Here is a 21,043-nt window from a genome sequence, read left to right on the forward strand (position 1 = left end):
GTGTGGAGTGTTGTTAGAAACCCTGCCAAAATGTAATGATTAAAAAATATCAATCATTTAAAATCAGGCTTCAAAATTGTGAAAAATGAAGCCATTGGTCTGCTCTTCAAGACTGTGGGTGTGTCGGCTGAATGCATGAAACCACACACTGCTGAAAAATGGATACTTCATACAGCAACTTTCTTTTGCCTACACATCCAAACATGTTTGAGCCACAAAAATATATTTGTTTAAAGGATAAGAGGTTTGATGTGTGTCCCGCGTCTGAGACGCACAGAAATAAGCAGGGACGCATAAAGCATGGTGAATCTGTGTCCACAAACGCACAACATTGCTTACCCACGCATGTGAGTGTTGCTGAAGTGCAACACTCCGACCAATCACATGCGAGTTCAGCCATCCCCTTCAACCAATCAAATCTGCATCACAGGCCGTAATCACTAATTGCGCGCAGCCCTGACAGAGACGAGGAGAACCGTAGCAGGGGAGACAGACACTCAGCGTGGAAGTGGAGTTAAAGAAAAGGAATTAAACATTTGGAATAAATGGTGCTTAAAATTGTCAGTGTCATTTTTGTTTGAACTTCTCAGTGGAAAGTTCTCTCTGGGAGCACTTATTTAAAGTGCATTTATGTGAAACGCCATTATGAACCAGAACAAAGGTTTTCAACAAACATAACATTGTTAAAATAAGTACAATTGTTTGAGACTTCACTGGTGTGTCAAGATGCCAAACATTCACAAGGGGGGAAACTTTATTTTATTTGAACACGTATAACTTTCTCTTTTATTTACTTATTTACTCTTATTGTGAAATGCAAGCCTACTTTTATTTAGTAAATGAAAGAACATTACGCAGTTGTGCTCATACAGTATATATGATTAGCAGGTCAGAATTTGTAAGATGTGTCAAACTTTTTATCTTGCTCTGATGTCATTATATCAGCAGTGAAAAACAAACAAACAAATAAATAAATAAACAAACCTGCAATGATATTATTGTTTATGGTGAAGGTTTTTAAAATATATTGTTCTAAATAATTTCGTGGCATGTGATGATTAAATTAAGGGACTCATTGTTCCAGTGCTGGGACTCATTGTTTCCATGACATGTGCATCCCAGGACTCACATAGTTGCAAGTGAAACATTATATATATGTGTTTAAAGATCCCAGCAGCACCTTGACTAGGGGTGCTAGCTACCGGCCTACTCACTAGCTAACACACTTCCAGGGCTCCTCTCGGACGGGTGGTGGGCTCATCCGTGGCAGCGTCACCTCCTCGCTTAGGAATTTAAATAACAGCACCGAACTGTTCTGTGAATTGTGGCATGCAGGGAAGATGCATTTTCAGGATGTAGGCATTGCTGGCCAGCTAACTGTACACTGTAGTGGTAGAAATGGGCCGAGTAATAATAATCTCACGTAAATCTCAATAGCACCAGATAACCGCTGATGCGAACAAAGACGTGTGCAGGTTGGACCACAGCTATTTTGTGCTCCTGTAAGATGTAATCAAGTGTTGTCATCCCTGCTAAAAACAAATCCATAGACCAGCAAGGTGAAAACCAGCAAAAACCAGCACATGCTGTTTTTGTTGTGTTTTGGTGCTGGTCTTGCTTGCTGGTGAAAATCATGCTGGTCTTGCTGGTCAGATGGCAAAGATAGAGCCGCTATTTTCCTACTTCCAAGCCTGTGTCATCACAATTATTTAGATGTTTTAGTTCCAACATGCTGTTTTGTTTTAGGTTTTTTTTTTTCAAACAAAAATAAAGTATCTACCTAATGCTTCAACAAAATAAATGACCATTTCAACATCATTAGTATGACTGTAAAACTAAAGAGGGAAGAAAACCAAACGGTTACTTCGTCTGTATTCATTTAGCCAGCTTGCCTGCTGTTCACATCTCTCATGTTGTTCCCTCAATATTTTTCTTACCCCCCGCTTCCTTCCCTTCCAGTTCATGTGTCCACTCCCTCTCTATCTCCCACACATTCTGACATAATCGCACACATCCCCACCCTGGGATATACACTGCTGCACTGTGGCGCTCACGCTCACAACGCAGAGTCATATTTCCTCCCACAACAACAACTCTGCCTCCTGCTCCTGCCTCTCAGCTGCCCTTCTCCATTTATCTCTGCCTCATTGTCTCCAACACACTCTGATTGTTGCACTGTCAGATTGCATCGGCTCGTCACACAGGAAAGCCTCTAATTTGACATAGTGTTAAAAAGGCCAGAAAGACCCTGAAGAGAGATCATTATGCAAGTGGAACAAAACCCAGGCTTACATTACTGTGATTCTTTTCTTTGCTCCACCCTTTTTCCACAATTTTCAAGTGATCACACCCTCTGTTTTCTCCCCCTGACTTCATGATTCATTATTTGTGTTATTTTCAAGAACTCTCGTTTATGCAGATATTTTTTGGCTCTCCATTTTGATGACTCAGCGATTAGCTAAGATGTTTCTTAATCGTTTTGTCTAATGTCAACACATATTGGACGCTCTGCCAGCATAGGCCTAATCCCCCCTACAAGTTAGCCACTCCCTCTCTGTCATGTATTTGTGCTAAGAACGGGATAAGCCGCCCATGGCAATAACTTGACCCAAGTGTACTACTCTGCAGCTTCCACTCTATTGCCTAATTTTAGCTAATTCCCACAGCAAACTGCTAGTGACAAGATCTTTTATTAGAACAGCAGGGCCAGCTGAGGAGTTACGCCTGGAATGCGTCAGATAAGGATTTTTCCACAGTTAATCATTTATTGTTCCAGTGGAGTTAATTCCACTTGGAGAAACCAAATACAGTGTAGCTTGAGAGATAAGTCATAATAACATTCAAATATTTAATATCATAATTTTATGACAATTTTTAAATCAGTTTAAATTTGTTTATATACCTCGAATGGCCATCAAACAATAATACAATGGTAGAAACAATGCGTAGTATGTCAATATGGCATCAGCCACAAACACAGGCTAAAAATCATGAAATGGTTTGTATTTTGGGAAGTAAATGCGGCATGGCAGCAGTTGCTGCTCTTGTCAGAATTAAGTCGTATAATATTCTAAGATGAGTTTTGATTCAAGCTTGAGAATTCCGATTCGTTGTTCGCTTTTTCAGGCCCACTCGAATCCCAATTCGCGTCACCACCGATTCATCCATCCATCCATTTTCCAAACCACTTATTTATTTATAGTTACTATAGTTTATAGTTATTTATAGTTACCATGAGTCCATAATGTCTGGAGATACATTAGATAATTGGAGACTAAAATAAGGAGACTTGGTATATAGTATATTTACTTACACAACAAAGTATTTAAATCTTTTCCATGCTGAATTACCGTATTAGCAAGTATGCTTAGTGAGCACTGCTGTCAGTTGCTTCGGGTATCCCTGTTTCAGCATTTCTATATTTGTACTCCGCTGTGCTGGGCCATGCTGGGCCGGGTGACCTAAGGCTGTTTGCTTCATAGTTTGAGATGTCTTGTGCTACATACTTCCCTTTGTGTAGCTCAGGTCAGAAGCCATACAACCAGAGTGCTGTATCACTTCCCACATCTGCCAAGAGCAAATTCTGAGCCGGTCTGGAATACCTTGATCAGTCACATGATCCGATTTTGTTTTGAGTCTGCCAATATTATCCCTGGCACTCATTGAAATGCAGTCGTGCCTTGAGTCACAATTGAGAATTTTCGACATGCAAGCTGTGGTTTGTCTGAATTTTTTTTTTTTTTTTTTGCTTTGACTTGAGGGCAAAAATTTGAAATACCAGCACTGTGTGGTGGCAGTGAAATCAACTCAGCTCACTTCACAACAAGCAGCAGTTCGACATAATGAACAAATTTTCAAAAAAGAGACTTCAACCTATTCAATGCATCTGTCAAAGTTTGTTCTCAACCCAAACAAAAATCAAAGATAATTACTTCCTGCGTATTTAAAACAACCACATAACTTTGCCGTTAGTCCACTAACTAAATGCTTTGTAACATGAAACGCCATAGATGCGCGAATGAATAGCATCGATGTGGCGGTGTTATAACATTATTTATTATTTGATAATATTTGAACACAAACGGTGCAGCAACACATGTATCTAATATAACAATACATGTCATCTTTATCCTCTACGAACGACTATATCGACTAATATCACTGGAGCGTACGGAACCACTTACAGTAGTTGAGTGAAACACTTCTTCGTTTGTCTGCTTGACTGAATTATACTGCTGCCTGGCAATCAAGTCACACACACCAGACTGAACCGCAGTGAATTAATCATGACACACAACGTATTTAATTCCTTGCATTTTTTAAAATTATGTTGTTACTTTATATTTATTATTTTTATTTATTTATATCGCTAAAGGAAAATATCATAGAGTGCTATTTTCCTTCTTAAAAAAACAAATTCCAAAAATGTTTGTATTTGGGGCATGAAGGGCCGGAACAGATTAATAGCATTTCTATTCATTTCAATGGGGAAAGAGTTATCACTGATATTTTGTTCATTGGATGGAGCTGATTCAGGTACCCAAAATTAAAAAAATAAATCAATGAGTCTTTATAAAAAAAACTTTCAGTATGATGCAACACAGTTCTACACAATTTCAAAACTACAACCACAATGACATGGGTCGCATTTTCTGACAGAATGTATCTTAATTTTGGTGAAATTACTGATGTCGCTCTTGTATTGCGTCTCATTAGATTGTGCAGGTGTAGCCAACACTGTGAGCAGTGAGCAAGCTAATGCAATGCAAATAATTATCTTCCCATTATTTTCAGCGTCACACACAACAATGCACTGTTGCGTGCTTCACAGGTGGCATGGGTGAGGGCTAATTTTCGAACAGCCCGGGGGAAAGGACTCTTCAGCACAAACAAGCACAGGAGATTGTTGTCCTCATTACAGTCATAAGCCGTCGCCTAGTTCATTTAAGTAATGAGACATAAGAATGAGTCCAGTCAGAACTGTGTGCGCATACAGTGGGCTTGCGCATGCTAAAAGGCCTTTCTCACTATCACCAATGCTCTCATCTTTTCAAGCATTAATTTTTCAGCACTAAATTAGAAAGCAAGCGAGAAAGCTAACTTGCCTCTGGAGAGAACAACATACACTCTCACACAAAACCCTTTCAAGGATGTCAACAAAAGCTTCACCCTTTCTAACCTCCTTTATTTTCATGTTGACACCCTGACTAAATAGACACTGGAATGGTGACATTTTCCCCTTTTTGCTTAATGGACAACCACAGTTGGAAAATGGATTTAGTTTCATTAATGTAGTTTGGACAGGCTGTTGAAAGACTGATGTGTATATATTTTTAACATGCAGTGTGCTGTGATAAGCAGATGAAGATGATAGATTCCAAAATTATCTGACTTTTGTGTTATGAGGACATTCGAGGCATACTGTTTGATAAAGGCTGCATTGTACATTTGGAATTAATTCTCATAGCTTTGTGGTTGTATACTACATTCACTACTTCTCCGTCCTTTTCCTTGTCTCTCCTCCAGGCCAGGGATGACATATTGAATGGATCCCACCCTGTCTCCTTTGATAAAGCCTGTGAGTTTGCGGGAATCCAGGCTCAGATCCAGTTTGGACCCCACGTGGAGCTCAAACACAAGCCTGGATTTCTGGAGTAAGCATTTTGTAATCAGATGCTTTTAGCTCCAGTGATTACAATTGTTCACTACACCGTTAATGCTTTTAAATATTCACTTCCCAGCTGCGTATGCATTACGATGTTTTCCCTTACATATGTTATTTCCCCTACTGGAAAACTCCAGGGTGATAACAGCTGTTGCAACTGTTTTCTGCTCTTTAGGCAGTAGGGCAAGAATGACTTCATATGATGAGCTATGTTAATAGAAAGGGAATTGCCTGTAGCTCAACAACAGCAAGCATGTAAAAATGTCATTTCTTTCCATAGCCTGAAGGAATTCCTGCCGAAAGAATACATCAAGCAAAGAGGGTCAGAGAAGAAAGTATTCCAAGTATGTACACTGCATTGTTTAGTGGGTGTGTTGGAAATATTACTAATAATAAAATTGTTAAAATAGATTTACTATATATTCAGGTATTAATTGGTAAAGCAAACAACAAACACACAAATGACACACAAATTAGATGCTGGAGGATGTCTTCTCATCGTCTTCTGTGTGCAGGATCATAAAAACTGTGGAGAAATAACAGAGATGGAAGCCAAAGTGAAATACGTGAAACTGGCCAGATCATTGCAGACATATGGAGTGTCCTTCTTCCTTGTGAAGGTAAGGACCCAAAACTCTACACTATGCGTATAAAGCAAATAGTGTAAAATATGGATGCATTTAGTCTGATTTTTGAATAAAAAGTAATGCAATTATAATTAGTACATAACTGACCTATAATGAAGTTAACTTGAAAATATTGGGCCTTATTTTTGGGGGGCGTGGGTGTCTGTCCCTCCTGAAGTCCACCACCTTGGTCTTCTTCACCTTGATGCAAAGATTATCTATGCACCAGTCCACCAGATGTTCTACCTCCTCTCTGTACTCGGACTCATCGTTGTTTGTAAAGCGCTTCACTAGCGTTAGCATTAGCCCCCGCAACTATGTAAACAATGGTGACAAACACAGCCGTGAACTCGCTGGCCGGCAACGGACAGTCAAATGCTCTCTTTCCTCGGAACAATGGCTCCCTTTAAGTGCACCAAGGTGATGATAGTTGAATCGACTTGGATTAATTGATGACTTTTTTTGTGCTTTTTGTTGTCTACCCCACCAAACACAAGCTCACTCACTCGCTCTCCCGGCCGTTGCACAGTTGTCGCCCCCCGACTCCTTTATCCCATCACATTCTGACATTCACTCATCCAATCACATTCGGACACCTTCATTGTCTCGCAGACAGTCGCAAATTGTAAAACTCTGCCACCAATTCACAAAACACAAATGCACGGTCGCAACTCGCTACAGTATATACCAGGGGTGGGCAAACTAAGGCCCACATCCGCCCCGTTGATCATTTCAATCCGACCCGCCAAAGATTGGTTCAGAATCGCCCAAATCATATCAAAATCATGACTATATTCATTTGACCTTGTCCTGTAATGCCGAGTGGTTCCACCAGGTTGTGCTGTAATGCCCAGTGCTTCCACCAGGTAGCGCAGTAGGCAGAGTGATACATTGACTTGACGTTGGATGTTCTGTTTTTTTCTCTGCTACTGCTCTCAACCCCTCTCCAACTAAGAGTGGGCCAAAGAAAAGAAAAGTTGAAAGTGAGTGCCGCGTGTTTAATATAGAATGGGCTACTAAATACCTTTTTTCTGAAGTCCAGTCAAAGGCTGTACAGGAAGTCCTCGCGTTACGACGTACTCGACCTACGACGTTTCGACTTTACGCCGCCCGTGCCTCGTACCATTTTGTCCCCAGCACCATAGTGTTTCTGCTTAGCTAGTGCGGAGTGCTTGTCTGTGTTTGTGCGCCGGGAGTATCTTTGCCTTTTTCACCCTCCTTTTTTCACACTCTCAGCAGTAATGGTAAGTACAGCATCTTTTTATTTTATTTTAATGTATTTAAGATTCTTTATATGAAGTGTTACCCTTTCCTGCTACGGTCACCTGATCGTGGTCGGGAGACGCCTTCGCCAGTGCCGAAGTTGTCCTCCTCGGGGTTAACTCCCTTCTCTCGTTGCACAGCTGAGCGATTTGCTGCTTTAATGGCTTTATTAGCTCTTCTGCACATTCAACGTCAATGGGTCTTCCGCTAATCGCTACTCTTCCCCGGTCGCCACACACTCGCACCTGTGCGCACTCCTTTTTCTCCTTCACTGTCCCGTCTCACCCACACATGGACGCACACGCCCACACACACTGAGCTTGCTGTCACAATCACGTGGGACAGGAGTATTTCGACGTAAATTTCGACTTAACGGTGAAATCCGACTTACGCTGAAATTCGGGTTACGTCGCCAGCGTAGGGACGGAACTCGTTCGTAAATCGAGGACTTCCTCTATTCCTATTTTGTTAAGAAACCATTGTGGCTTTAGAGGAATATAACATCAGCCGTCACTTTTTAATTAATCGACTTCAAGCTATACCTGTCGTTGCGGAATGATAAAGTCGACTAATCGACTCGTCAGTTCAAACCCTAGAAGCCGGATGCCAAAATATAATGTAATATAATGAGTGGTTCTTTATCCACTCCACAAAGTTTCATGGAAATCGGCTGTGTAGCACTTGACATATTCCTGCGTTTGGCTGGCGACTGGTCGAAGGTGTGCCCTGCCTAAAGCCAGGTGAGAGAGACTCTAAATCACTTACCTCTTGCCCTTGCTTTGTTGCCCTTCATACTACATACATGTATTATTGAAAATGTTCTAACGTGTGTTTTTCATGCATATTTTCAACACGTGTTGAAGCTCATTGGAAACACTACACAGGCTTATTACAACTAATTACAAGCTTGAGTATGAGCTGTACATTTGTCTAACTTCAAGGAAAGCAGGAAGAGTGCAGCTCCCAGTAATGGAACTTTTGCCCTCGTACAAAGCAGACCACAAGTTTGAGATTTGCTTTGCCTAGCATAAGAGTGCTCACGCATCTAAATGTAGAAGCGATCGTCTGTGTTCGATGAGGAAATGTAGTGATGGAGGATTCAAAACGCTGTTAAATAATTCAGAGAAACTGCACTTTGCTGCTGTTGCTAACAGAGGCTGAAGCACACACCTGGGTTTGTTGATGTGTGGTCTCAGAGTTTATTGTAACCTTCCATTTATCTTCTGTCGGTCTTTAATCACCACAGGCTTTTGTCTGGCAGGGGCTCTTTTGCTGTAAACATCACAGATATTAATACATTGTGCCTGAGCACGGTGTGCGTTTGTGTGTGTTGGCGCAAAATAAAATTCCCCTTTATTGTGATTTCATGCACGGCCGTGTTCGAAAACCTTGACCAAAGTTCACCTTTGTAAAATAACCAACTACCCACTTAAGAAAAGAAAGAAATCAACTTCCTGATTGAATAGAAAATTGACATTGAGACTCATGTAATGAAATGCAAAACAATAGCTTCTTTTAATAAACCTGTTTATGCTGTTATCATGGACATTAAGTTCCTTGTTTTTGTTATGAGTTGCTGACCTTGTGGCTTTCCCACAAAGTGCCCTTTTTGCTTTTCTTAGAATTCCTTTTGAGGTAAATAAAAATCAGATACCGTGAACCATACGTGCCTCCTCAACCATTCCAGGTTGAGGCGGCACGGTGGCCGACTGGTTAGAGCGTCTGTCTCACAGTTCTGAGGTCCGGGGTTCAATCCCCGGCCCCGCCCGTGTGGAGTTTGCATGTTCTCCCCGTGCCTGTGTGGGTTTTCTCCGGGCACTCCGGTTTCCTCCCACATCCCAAAAACTAATTAATTGAAGACTCTAAATTGCCCGTAGGTGTGAATCTGAGTGTGAATGGTTGTTTGTTTGAATGTGCCCTGCGATTGGCTGGCAACCAGTTCAGGGTGTACCCTGCCTCCTGCCCGATGACAGCTGGGATAGGCTCCAGCGCGCCCGAAGAAGAAGCGGCTCAGAAAATGGATGGATGGATGGATGGAGGGTTCTGTCCATTTGTTTTATTGTTTCATTTACTAGATTTTTTTTATGATTGGTTGGTATTCTTCCAGAATGATTTTATGGGTGATCATAAACATTTTATACAATAAATAAATAATATTGTTTTCTAGTAATAGCCCAAAATGAAATATCTAAACCTGTCATGCATCCAATTTGACAGAATCAGCTGCGTCCCTGCGTGGATGCTCTGCCAACAACTGTAATGACAAACCACGTTTAATTTGTGCCTGAGCCAGATTAAGCTTTTGAAAGTGATTTTAATTAACACTCTTTTTAACCTGTTTAAGACCTCAGAGCTTACGGTTTTATACGACTCATTTTAAAGTTGAGCGGGTTTTCACATACAGTACATTACTTGTCATTTAAGATGGGTAACAATTTTATTTGAGGTTAGTTAAGTATTTTGTTGAAAAACTAAACGTACCATTACATTGAAGGGTTACTAGTAGGATTGATTGTGCTTGTCTACTGCATTTCTGGTTTGTTTGTTGTTGTTGTTTTATGTTGGATCTTTGCATTTTGCTTTCTGGAGTCTTGAAACACATCTGGATGAAACCTTCTCCCCTTTTGGGCATGAAGATCCAAAATAATAGCCATTCACTCATTTATATCATCGGTGAAAACAGTTTAGGTCTTGAAGGAGGTCTGCTCTGGATGTCCATTGCCCCTGTGAAGTGGAGCTCCTCAGACAGAGTGCTGGTTGAAGCACAATGCTGCTGCGCTGACAGTGACTAAAGCATGTGGAGACCCTGCTCGATAAAGCAGCAGTTAAATAAGGCTGAAATCTGCTGGGTCAGTTCACAGCTGCCCTTCCGCTCCGTCGGGGGCTCAGAACGCCAAAGGCACAGCATGTGTATTAACACAGCATCTGTGTCTCAAATGAATCATCTTGTGGAGGTGTTTAGCACCGGCATGAATATTATCTGATGTTTTTCCTATCCGGCAGGAAAAGATGAAGGGTAAAAATAAGTTGGTCCCACGCCTGCTGGGGATCACCAAAGAGTCTGTGATGCGAGTGGAGGAGAAGACTAAAGATGTGGTGCAGGAGTGGCCCCTGACTACTGTCAAAAGATGGGCCGCCTCCCCTAAGAGCTTCACCCTGGTACGGTTTGACTCTCAGTATCACGTCCTCGGCACCACATAGACACATGTTCCCGTTTTCTAATCCCGTGTAGCCAATCTATATTCCGTTCTTAGATTGAGTGAGATATGTCTGAATCACAAATGTAATCTTTCCTGCTGTTTTCATTTTACAGCTCAAACAGCATTCCTAATATTGTTGAGACCTATATCTACTGACCGGCTATTTCATCGAAGAGAACAATTGATACCTTGGGAGGATTGTGCAGACTTTAGTTGTATTATTTATTTGAAAAATTCTGGTCTGTTTTCTTTCCATATCTGAAAGAAGTGTTCCTTTAAACAGATTAATAGATGCTACAACCATAGCAAATACATCACATGGAGACTCATATCATACCATGTTTTTGGCTGAGTGCTCGCAGTTAGTTAGCAGTTTCTAGATTCACCTCATCCTATTTTTAATCAACTCTAATACATACATCATGAAAGCCATCTTGATTGTCCTTTCGTATTGAGCAGGAATAATGAAGGCTTTTATTCACATCTATTATTTATCTGTGAGCCTGCTTCCTGGATGGAGTTATATATAGAATGTGCCAAGAGTGTATGGTAGACGTTAAAATCCTCTTATTTTAAACACCATTTGACTGGCCTTGAATCTTTGTTTTGCCTGAAGGATTTTGGTGAATACCAGGAGAGTTACTACTCTGTCCAGACTACAGAGGGAGAACAAATATCCCAGCTCATTGCCGGATATATTGACATCATTCTGAAAAAGGCAAGCCCAAGATATGCCACACTTTTAAACAATAGGACTTTGTTTTACCAAGCATTTGTCTTCATTATTTTATGTGGCCTCCTCTGCTCACAGAAGCAGAGTAAGGATCGCTTTGGCCTTGAAGGAGATGAGGAGTCCACCATGCTGGAGGAATCTGTTTCCCCGAAGAAGTATGAAGCATTTCGCTTTCCATACTGTTTGTTGCCTGCGTGTCACTTGTGTCCTCTTCCAGCATTTCTACACTGTGTGGACAAAAGTGTTCAGACAGGAAGAAAATAATGGACTCAGCTCCACATTTGCAGCTATAACATCTTCCATTGAGTGAGATTTCTGTCCATCTTGTATTCTGGAAGCTAAAGTATCTTGTTAAAATGAGTAATTAATATTAAGGGTGGACTAAGGGTTTGAATTTAACCCCTAATTGCTTATTCATTGATCAAGAGGTGTATCGCAATACTTTTGTCTGTATTGTATATATATCTACTTATTTGTGATGGATGTGGTATGTGTGATTTACTTGCATAGCACTCTGGTTTGTCTGTCAGAGCAATAACCAAAAACAAAAAAAATATTCCTGCAAAGTAATTGCACAAGCCACTTTTATCATTTTCTTTCGCAAGAAAAACTTTGTTTGGAGGTTAAGCTGTTACAAAGATTAAGACTTCTTGGAAATGGATTTATGCAGTCATTTTCATTTCCCAGCTGGTTGCCATTATTCCCAGTTTTCCCATGTGCCCTTGTGACTGACGGAAACAAATGCAATGCTTGTTTTGCCCTTTATCAGACAGACATACACATGCACAGAAACATACACAAACACACACACACACACACACACACACATACACTTGGAAGTTTGTATTCACCAGAAATCCACAGGGTTCCCCGGTAAAATTGGGCATCATGCCCCTGCTGCTTTCGGGCCAGTTGACTTGAGGTTCTTAGTACCAAACAAACTGCTGTTTCGCTCTCAAAAAATGAACTCATTAATACAACAGTTATATTTTGTGCCAAGGAGAAAAGCATTGCTAATTTTTCAGAATAATAATTTGTCTGGATATGCTTACTCGCCATGGCAACAGTCATTAGTGTAAGCGTTGTTTTAATTACAGCTGAAGTGTTTACAAGAAGCTCTTTCAGGCTTTCTGTTTTAGTTGTTACACACTCATAAGACGCCATGATGTGACAGATTGTTTTATTACATTACATTCCCCGTTTGCCTAAACAATGACTACATACTGTAGAACAAGCAGTGACAACTAACACCAGTTGCATAGCAGCAATTTTACATTTACTGGATCTACAGTTGTTCTCATAATTGAACATGTTCTTAGAAGGTGTGCAGGGAGTCTCACCAGCAGTTATTGAGCTTCACTTAGTACTGTGAATTTCACATTTGATGCCCAAAGACTACTCAAACCCACACGCTCGTGTTGCTATCTCGTCTCTCCTGTCTCAAGGTCCACCATTTTGCAGCAGCAGTTCAACCGGGTGGGTCGGGTGGAGCATGGCTCTGTAGCCCTTCCAGGTATTATTCGCTCAGGGTCTGGTGGCGGCCCTGACACTTTCAATGTGGGCAACATGCCCTCTGCCCAACAACAAATCATCACCGGACAGATGCACAGAGGACACATGCCACCACTAGTGAGTACATAATTTACCATTAAGGTTATATGATGCTCCAGACACAGTAAATGCTCAGTGCTTCCCAACCAGTGTGCCATGGCACATTACTGTGGCATGAGAAATTATCCATTTTCACTTATTTGGTCCAAAGATTATTTATTTATTACAAATAATGTATCTTTTTCAACTATCTATGCCACTGACGTACCGTGAGAGGCATAACAAATCCCCTTCCACTAGACAGCAGAAGGTAAATAATTCATGTATGTATTCACTTTTTGTGACATTTTTATTGTTTTGCCATTTGATTTTTTTTTTTCAAATGTATAAGACGGTATGTGCCTTGGCTCAATAGAGGTTGGGAAACACGGCTGTATTTTCATTTAGAAAGGTTAAATTTTAGCTTTTAAGTATTCATGTTATTTCCACATACATGTATACAGCATGTGTAAACCAGTAGCATACAAGAGCATAATATCTTCCGTCAGTACAACTTTCATCTGTCTTATCAAACAGTAAAAATAATTAAATGATCGAAAACTCCACCCCCACCGAGGAGTCATCCTTCTTTTCTGTTTTATACGCTGAATAAAAATATACTGTAAATGAAGCACTTTTGTTTTTGCTCCCATGCTCATGAGATGAACTCAAATATCAAAGACTTTTTCTATGTACACAAAAGACATTTCTTTCAACTATCGTTCACAAATATATCCATGTGTGTGTTAGTGAGCACTTCTCCTTTGCGTAGTCATCGACCTCACAGGTGTGCCACTTCAACATGCTGATTAGGCAGCATTGTTGCACATATGTGCCTTGGTTGCTCACAATAAAAAGCCACTCTAAAACGTGCAGGTTTTTTTTTTTTTTAACACAGCACAATGGCACAGATGTTGCAGGTTTTGGGGGCACGTGCAATTGGCATGCTTACTGCAGGAATATACTAGAGCGGTTGCCAATGAATGCAGTGCTCATATAAGCCATCTCCAAAAGCATTTCAAAGGATTTGGTAGTACATCCATCTGGCCTAACAACTGCAGACCACACCAACCCAGGACATATAACTGCATGTTTTAAAAGTGGCCTTTTATTATTGTCAGCCTGAGGCACACCTGTGCAATAATCATGCCCAACATCTTGATTTGCCACATCTCTGAGGTGGATGGATTATCTCGGTAAAAAGAGAAGTGCTCCCTAATACAGCTTTAGACAGATTTGTGGACAATGTTGAAGAGAAATAATAATTTTGTGTACGTACAAAAAGTCTTACAGCTTTGAATTCAGCTCATGAAAAAATTAACGCAGAAACAAAAGTGTTACTTTTATAATTTTGTTCAGTGAAGATATGTTATTTAGCTTTTCTTCACAAAGCATGTATTTTGTTGTTGTCAGAATCTGGCCCAGAAGGCTCTGATGGGGACAATCAACAGCAGTATGAATGCTGTGCAGCAGGCCCAGGCTGACTTGGGTCATGTCGATAATCTGCCTCCTCTTGGACATGACCTGGTTTGTCCTCTCCTCACACTCACACACTCACATGCCACAAAAGAAGGTCCACCTATGCAATATAATGAGTCCCATACAACAGCAATTGTCAAAAACTCTGCCTTTACAAAATAATAATAGAGTTGTTGCTATTGCCCTTGCTTTAGAGAGTGTTCCTAAGGAAGGGTCTATTCAGTACATTCAGTACACATTTCCTATGATAAATGTTTTGCTTATGATTGAACAATATTCCACCGTGTCCTCAACTCACTCTGTTTTACTTTTTCTACGCGTAATGCATTCTGGTATTAACTGCAAATGTTCAATAGCTTCAGTACCAATCCAACATTTATACGGAATCAGGATCTTGTACTGTGTCTAAAGCTCCCTTTCGTTTCCTTCCACTAAAAGGCTTCGAGGGTTTGGGTTCAGAATAAAGTGGATGAATCCAAACATGAAATCCACTCTCAGGTTGATGCCATCACTGCTGGAACAGCATCTGTGGTCAATCTCACTGCAGGTAAAAGTCCAGAAGAATGTAGAAAAAAGTAGGATTTAGGTATCTATGAACACGAAATTCACCTTATGAGAAACTAAAAGGAAGAAATATTGTTCTCCTATACTTGTGATTGATCATTGAGTCAAATTTGAATATCTAATAACTGACATAGGGATACCTCACAGGTCAATTGTAATAACAGCACCACTGATTGCTCACGATGTGAATCAGTGTGTTGTCATGTTGATCATTACTGTTACATTTGCAGCTTTAGTTGATCCACAACTACATGGTCAAGGAAAATGTTGAAGGTTACTTATTACTTGGAGAAAAAAGTTAGCTCTCCAATCATCAAGATGTTTATTAGGTTTTTGGGAAATAGGTCTTGAAAGATGTGAGCATGCTTCTTCAAATTGTGCAATGAATCAGTTGTATTTGCTTGATATTCCTTGAACCAAACACTATATAAAGATGGTGGTTTTTTTATAGAGCCAAATGTTGAATAGCAAAAAAATGAAATTGTTTTCCAAAAGGTATCTTGTGTATGATTAACAAATGGCAAAGCCAAAACCAAAAACAAAAATACAGTAATAGTGAATTCCCCATGAACATTCAATGATGATGGGACAGCAGTTTCCTCTACCAAGAGAACATTTCAGATTTCTCTAGATAGATCCAGTAAATCTTATTGCTCTGAAGATCAACTGATGGGCAGTGCATCTCTTTGATCCTCATGTTACTTGGCACAATTCCAGTCATTTTCCTGCCAGCCTTTTTGCTGGGTTTTAATCTTACCTCACCATCTGTTTGGTGACACTTCCTCCGCCGTATAAATCGAAGGCAATTTCTCCCTCAATTTACTTATCTCAATAGAAACGTCACTGACTGTTCAAAATGTAGCTCTAATAAGTGGCACTGTGGTACAGCATACTGTATGACATATACTATACAACATGTACTAGTCTGACATGGACCCAGAGTGGCGCTGCACTTCCCTCCACAGGTGAGCCCACAGAAACTGACTACACAGCAGTTGGTTGCGCCATCACCACTATTTCCTCCAATCTGACTGAAATGTCCAAGGGCGTAAAGCTGCTCGCTGCATTAATGGACGAGGTGGGCAGTGGACACAAGCTAATGGGTGCTGCCAGGATGCTGACAGGAGCGGTGTCAGATCTCCTCAGATCTGTTGAGCCTGCAGCCGCTGAGGTGAGGCACCCATTAATTATTATCCTGACTTGGACAACCAGCCTTTAACTTTAAATTTTCGTCAAAGAAAAGTAAAATGAAAAGTGTCAAGTGAATTTGGAGATTTGTTTCTAAATACGTTATGTGTGTTTGAAACTAATTGCTGAAAAAAGTTGGCTGTTGGCTGTCCAATTTGACAGCCAGCGTGTAGACCGGGGCTTCGGCTTGCATGGCCACTTTAGAGTGCCTCGTTGTCGGTCGTGAGTCTGCATGTCACAAAGAGAAAGGTGGAGGAGCAAGGAGGGGCGAAGTCAGACTTGATTGCCAGTGTGTGGACCGGAGCTTCAGGTTGTCGTAGCCGCTCATTGTCGTCTTTGAGCGCGCGCATATCATGTAGAGAAGAAAAGAGCAAGGAGTGGGGAAAGGTTTTTTTAATAAGTCCGACTTGACAGCCAGCATGTAGACCAGTGCTTCGGGCTGTTGTGCTTTTAAAACCACATTTTTTTTTATATTCTTTGTGATTTTTTTTTTTAATCATTCAAATATGGCAGGGTTGTTAACAACACTCTTCTCTGTGGTGTGTCAAATTTAGCAGAATTTTCTTTTCACTTTACACACACTAATAAATGTCTTCTGTAATCAAACTGGCAAAGTCTTTTCTGAGGTGATTTTTTAACCTGAATACTGTGCTAGACCCCTCCTGGAAACATTAGTGAGAGTAAGCCAAGTTAGCGTAGTGAATGTGATGATGTCATCTTCTTTCAGTCTAGGCAGACTGTGCTGACTGCAGCAGGAAGTATCGGTCAAGCCAGCGGGGACCTGCTCCGTCACATGGGGGAGGGCGAGACTGATGAGAAGTTCCAGGTGGGCCCACATCCACTCCTTGTTACTATGACAATGCTGGCCAAACAAGAAGACGTAGTCTGAATATGTCAATGCATGGTTATGTAATTGGCCAATACTTTATTATTGGACTATTACCTCATGTAGTTTTGTGTTATTGAGACTTTCGGCTTTTAACCAGATATTAAAACATAATATTATAGTCCACTGGTTTCCTTTCTTGTGCATTGATTATATCATACATCTAGATGTGAATTAATGGATAATTTGCTTTCTCTTGTAGATCAGTGCAATGTTCTATCTGAATGCCACATTCAGTAAGATAAATATGATGTAGTCGTGCCCAAAAACTCTTTCTCTACACCGTCCTCTCATTTAAGGACATTGGTTCTTGCATTGCAGGACACCCTGATGAACCTGGCCAAGGCAGTGGCCAATGCAGCTGCTATGTTGGTTCTGAAGGCCAAGAATGTGGCCCAGGTGGCCGAGGACAACATATTGCAGAACCGCGTGATTGCGGCCGCCACTCAGTGTGCCCTGTCCACCTCACAGCTGGTAGCGTGCACCAAGGTAATGATTTGAAACTTGTTTGGCTGCACAGCCAAGTAGGTAGAGGACATTGAAGAAGAATTGCAATGACAATACATGCATTATTATAATCCTTTAAAATTAAAAAACACTGTGAATATGTACGTATATGTACATACATGTACATGTTTTGACAAATGCTAATAGATAACTAGAATGACTTTGTACACAGAACTCCCAAGAGGGCAAACAATCTAGATTTGGATCAGCACGAGATGTGCACGTCTTGCGTCATTCCAAATTGTACCATCATCATCATTATGTTCTTAGAAATTAAGGCATGTAAATCTTAAAATAAAATACTTGATCAGAACTGTTTTTAATGGCTTCTACTTGGCACAGACATCCCTCCTCCTCCAGGTTTCCTGAAAGTATTTTTATTTTTTTCATAATTCTGCTAACAAAGATGTGCTATTAAATACATCAAAAACAAAACTACTGTGGTATTAGTGTGTGATTACAGATTTTAAAAACTAATTATTTTAGTATTGTCTAATGTCAGAATTGTCTTGAATTATTGGATTCTTCTGACTTGTTGCAGGTGGTGAGTCCGACCATCAGCTCCCCTGTGTGTCAGGAGCAGCTTGTGGAGGCTGGGAAGCTGGTGGATCGCTCTGTGGAGACGTGCGTCAAAGCTTGCCGCTCAGCCAGCGACAATGGCGAGCTGCTGAAGCAGGTCGGCGCAGCGGCCGGCGTGGTGAGCCAGGCCCTCAGCGACCTTCTGCAGCATGTCCGCCATTACGCCAGTTGCGGCGAGCCCATCGGACGCTATGACCAGGCCACTGACACCATCATGAATGTCACCGAAAACATTTTCACTTCGATGGGTGATGCCGGTGGGTATCCAGAAGTGAGGCTGCAGCAGGATCTGGAATAATTTGTATAAATTAGGATTAAGTCCAAACTATAAACCACTGTTGGTGTTATACCACAACACATAAAAATAATTCCAATTCCAAGCCACCAATTTCAGGGGTTTAGTACCAAACTTTTCATATAAAAAACACTCCTGTGTTCTGAATGGTGGCCGGCTTTTAACCTTCAAGAACAACACATTTTTTTCGAGACTATACTTTTTCAACAACAAATCAACAGTGATTTATACCCACCTAGCAATCTAAATTCTCCAAGGCTGTACATGTAGGCTATAAAACATCTCGATGTCTAGTCTCTCGAAGGAGTGGGGGTGAGTGATTTCCAACTGGAGGTGGGTGTTTGGGAAATGAAGCTTTTTATAGCACGTGTGGTAAGATGCCGCATGCTCTCTCTGGCCACATTAGTTTCATGTGTGCATTTTATTGGGATCAACATAAAGCTGTGCACTCAGTGTCAAAGGGAGGTACATTTACTGTAGTGTAATAAGCCTATTATTGCTGCTGTTAGCAGCGCTGTAAAACAACACTGGATCATACTTAGAGGTATTTTGTTATATGAGAGAGGAAAATATGTATGTATTAGTGTAATATTGATAGTTGAATACAAAAATACAATAAAATTAAAACATCCAGAAAAGCAATTGTGAAGTTCAGAGGTCAGTGATGTTGAACGAGAGGGCTATTAGCTTGAGGTCGGGATTGCTCTCCACAAAATTGCTTTGTGTTGTGTGGCACAAAATAAGACCTTTTCCAAATTACTCCAACTAATAAAAAATTGTCCAAAATATCTTGGTAAGATGAAAAATTTATATTCATTTTAGTTTCATTTACTGTACTTGCACTAAATCTAACAGTGACTTGGCACAAATGCAATTTGTTTCCTTTATTGTGTTTTCAATAGGTGAGATGGTGCGTCAAGCCCGGGTTCTAGCACAAGCCACCTCTGACTTGGTCAATGCCATGCGATCTGATGCAGAGGCAGAAGTGGATGTTGACAACTCCAAGAAGCTATTAGCAGCAGCTAAACTCCTGGCTGATGCCACAGCTAGAATGGTGGAGGCGGCTAAGGTACACGTTTCTTTGTTGTTATTTTTTTCCATAATAATGTATTGATTGGTGATTTGATTTTTGTCACATTTACATTTTTTCTAATTTTATTTAGGAATGGATACCTAATTAAAGCACAGCTCCGTTTATAGGTTTAATCTATTGCAAAACAATATGCATTTATTTCTCCTCTGTCTCTCTCATGATGTTATGGCCTGTAATGCCATATTGATTGCAGCGTTAAAAATTAGCTAAACTAAGCTCCTGTATTGCCTTCATTAATTTACTGCATATTTTTGGCATAGCTGCACACACATATATTTTCACATCCTATTTAAAAGGGTGCAGAATCCGTGCCTTTTAATAGGCTCCCAGCCCTGGTGAGCAGGATATTATCAGAGTGAGACACCCCGCCCGGCAGGTGAAACGCTGCTTATCGGTCATTTTTAATCATCATCATTTTTAATCATGAATTGTCACATCTGTGCTGGTATCATTGAGAATAGGAAATCTGACAATCGCTGTCATCGGAAACCAGCCTAATACAGTAGCATCTATTGGGCCACTGTGATAACCATGTTTATTTTTTATTGACAAGATCTGATTCAAGCTGTCATATACCGAGCCGAGGGTTAATTTTAAATGTGTGTGCGTATGCGCCGTCAGGGGGCGGCTGCTTACCCAGAGAATGAAGACCAGCAACAGAGGCTCAGAGAGGCAGCTGAGGGTTTGCGTGTCGCCACTAATGCTGCCGCTCAAAATGCAATAAAGAAAAAGCTGGTCAGCAGGCTGGAGGTGAGTCAAAACTGTCAGCATGTTTGCATCTTTGTATTGGTTGTGTGTACTCCTTAGTACATGCTCCATCCCTGCAATATAAACATTTGAGGATGACGTCAACACAAGCTCAAATAGCTCAACATCACATTTACAGCAGATATATTTTATTTGACTTTTGTTCCCAATAGTGAGATGAAATCTCATTTGTGGTGTGAATAATGTGTGTTTAGCCTTGGGTATCAGATCACCCCTAATGAGTAGAGCCACTCTGCCCCAGCTATCAGACATCGTCCATCACTGTAATAGTGCTCATGCTCACTTCCGTCATCAGGAGTCGGACCCATGAAGGAAGTGCTGTGTGTATGTGTGTGTGCGTGTGTATGCGTGTGCGCAAATGTTATACCGTGGATAAATTAAGCCCACGCCTCGACATCACCTCAGTGCAAGATGTCATTTTCCTGTCATCACTTCAAAGGTGGTGACAATTAATGTGCAGTGTATATTTAGTCTATAAAGCACAGGGAAACTAAAGCATAAAAGCAGTGCTCATTATCCTGTGAAAAAAAACACTTCACAGCATGCACTTATTTGAGTTTCATTTGGTGGTCTTCCTTAGTTGAGCCTGTCCTCAAGAGTATTCCGT

General features: G+C 40.8%; 1 protein-coding gene across 6 annotated transcripts in view; it reads left to right on the top strand.

Moving 5' to 3' along the window:
• tln2b (talin 2b) overlaps positions 1–21,043 on the top strand; it is a 110,394-nt gene that overhangs the window by 46,398 nt on the left and 42,953 nt on the right. For all 6 annotated transcript variants that reach the window (XM_061678107.1, XM_061678108.1, XM_061678105.1 and 3 more), the window contains exons 7-21: positions 5,527–5,654; positions 5,946–6,009; positions 6,181–6,285; positions 10,558–10,713; positions 11,371–11,472; positions 11,566–11,642; positions 12,933–13,116; positions 14,491–14,604; positions 14,995–15,103; positions 16,086–16,291; positions 17,036–17,134; positions 17,516–17,683; positions 18,243–18,537; positions 19,478–19,644; positions 20,290–20,418. In XM_061678107.1, the coding sequence (XP_061534091.1) occupies positions 5,527–5,654; positions 5,946–6,009; positions 6,181–6,285; positions 10,558–10,713; positions 11,371–11,472; positions 11,566–11,642; positions 12,933–13,116; positions 14,491–14,604; positions 14,995–15,103; positions 16,086–16,291; positions 17,036–17,134; positions 17,516–17,683; positions 18,243–18,537; positions 19,478–19,644; positions 20,290–20,418 (2,103 nt within the window). The remainder of the gene's footprint in view (positions 1–5,526; positions 5,655–5,945; positions 6,010–6,180; positions 6,286–10,557; positions 10,714–11,370; positions 11,473–11,565; positions 11,643–12,932; positions 13,117–14,490; positions 14,605–14,994; positions 15,104–16,085; positions 16,292–17,035; positions 17,135–17,515; positions 17,684–18,242; positions 18,538–19,477; positions 19,645–20,289; positions 20,419–21,043) is intronic.

This window comes from Phycodurus eques, chromosome 5 (genome assembly GCF_024500275.1).
Source record: "Phycodurus eques isolate BA_2022a chromosome 5, UOR_Pequ_1.1, whole genome shotgun sequence".
In the NCBI taxonomy this organism is placed as follows: domain Eukaryota; kingdom Metazoa; phylum Chordata; class Actinopteri; order Syngnathiformes; family Syngnathidae; genus Phycodurus; species Phycodurus eques.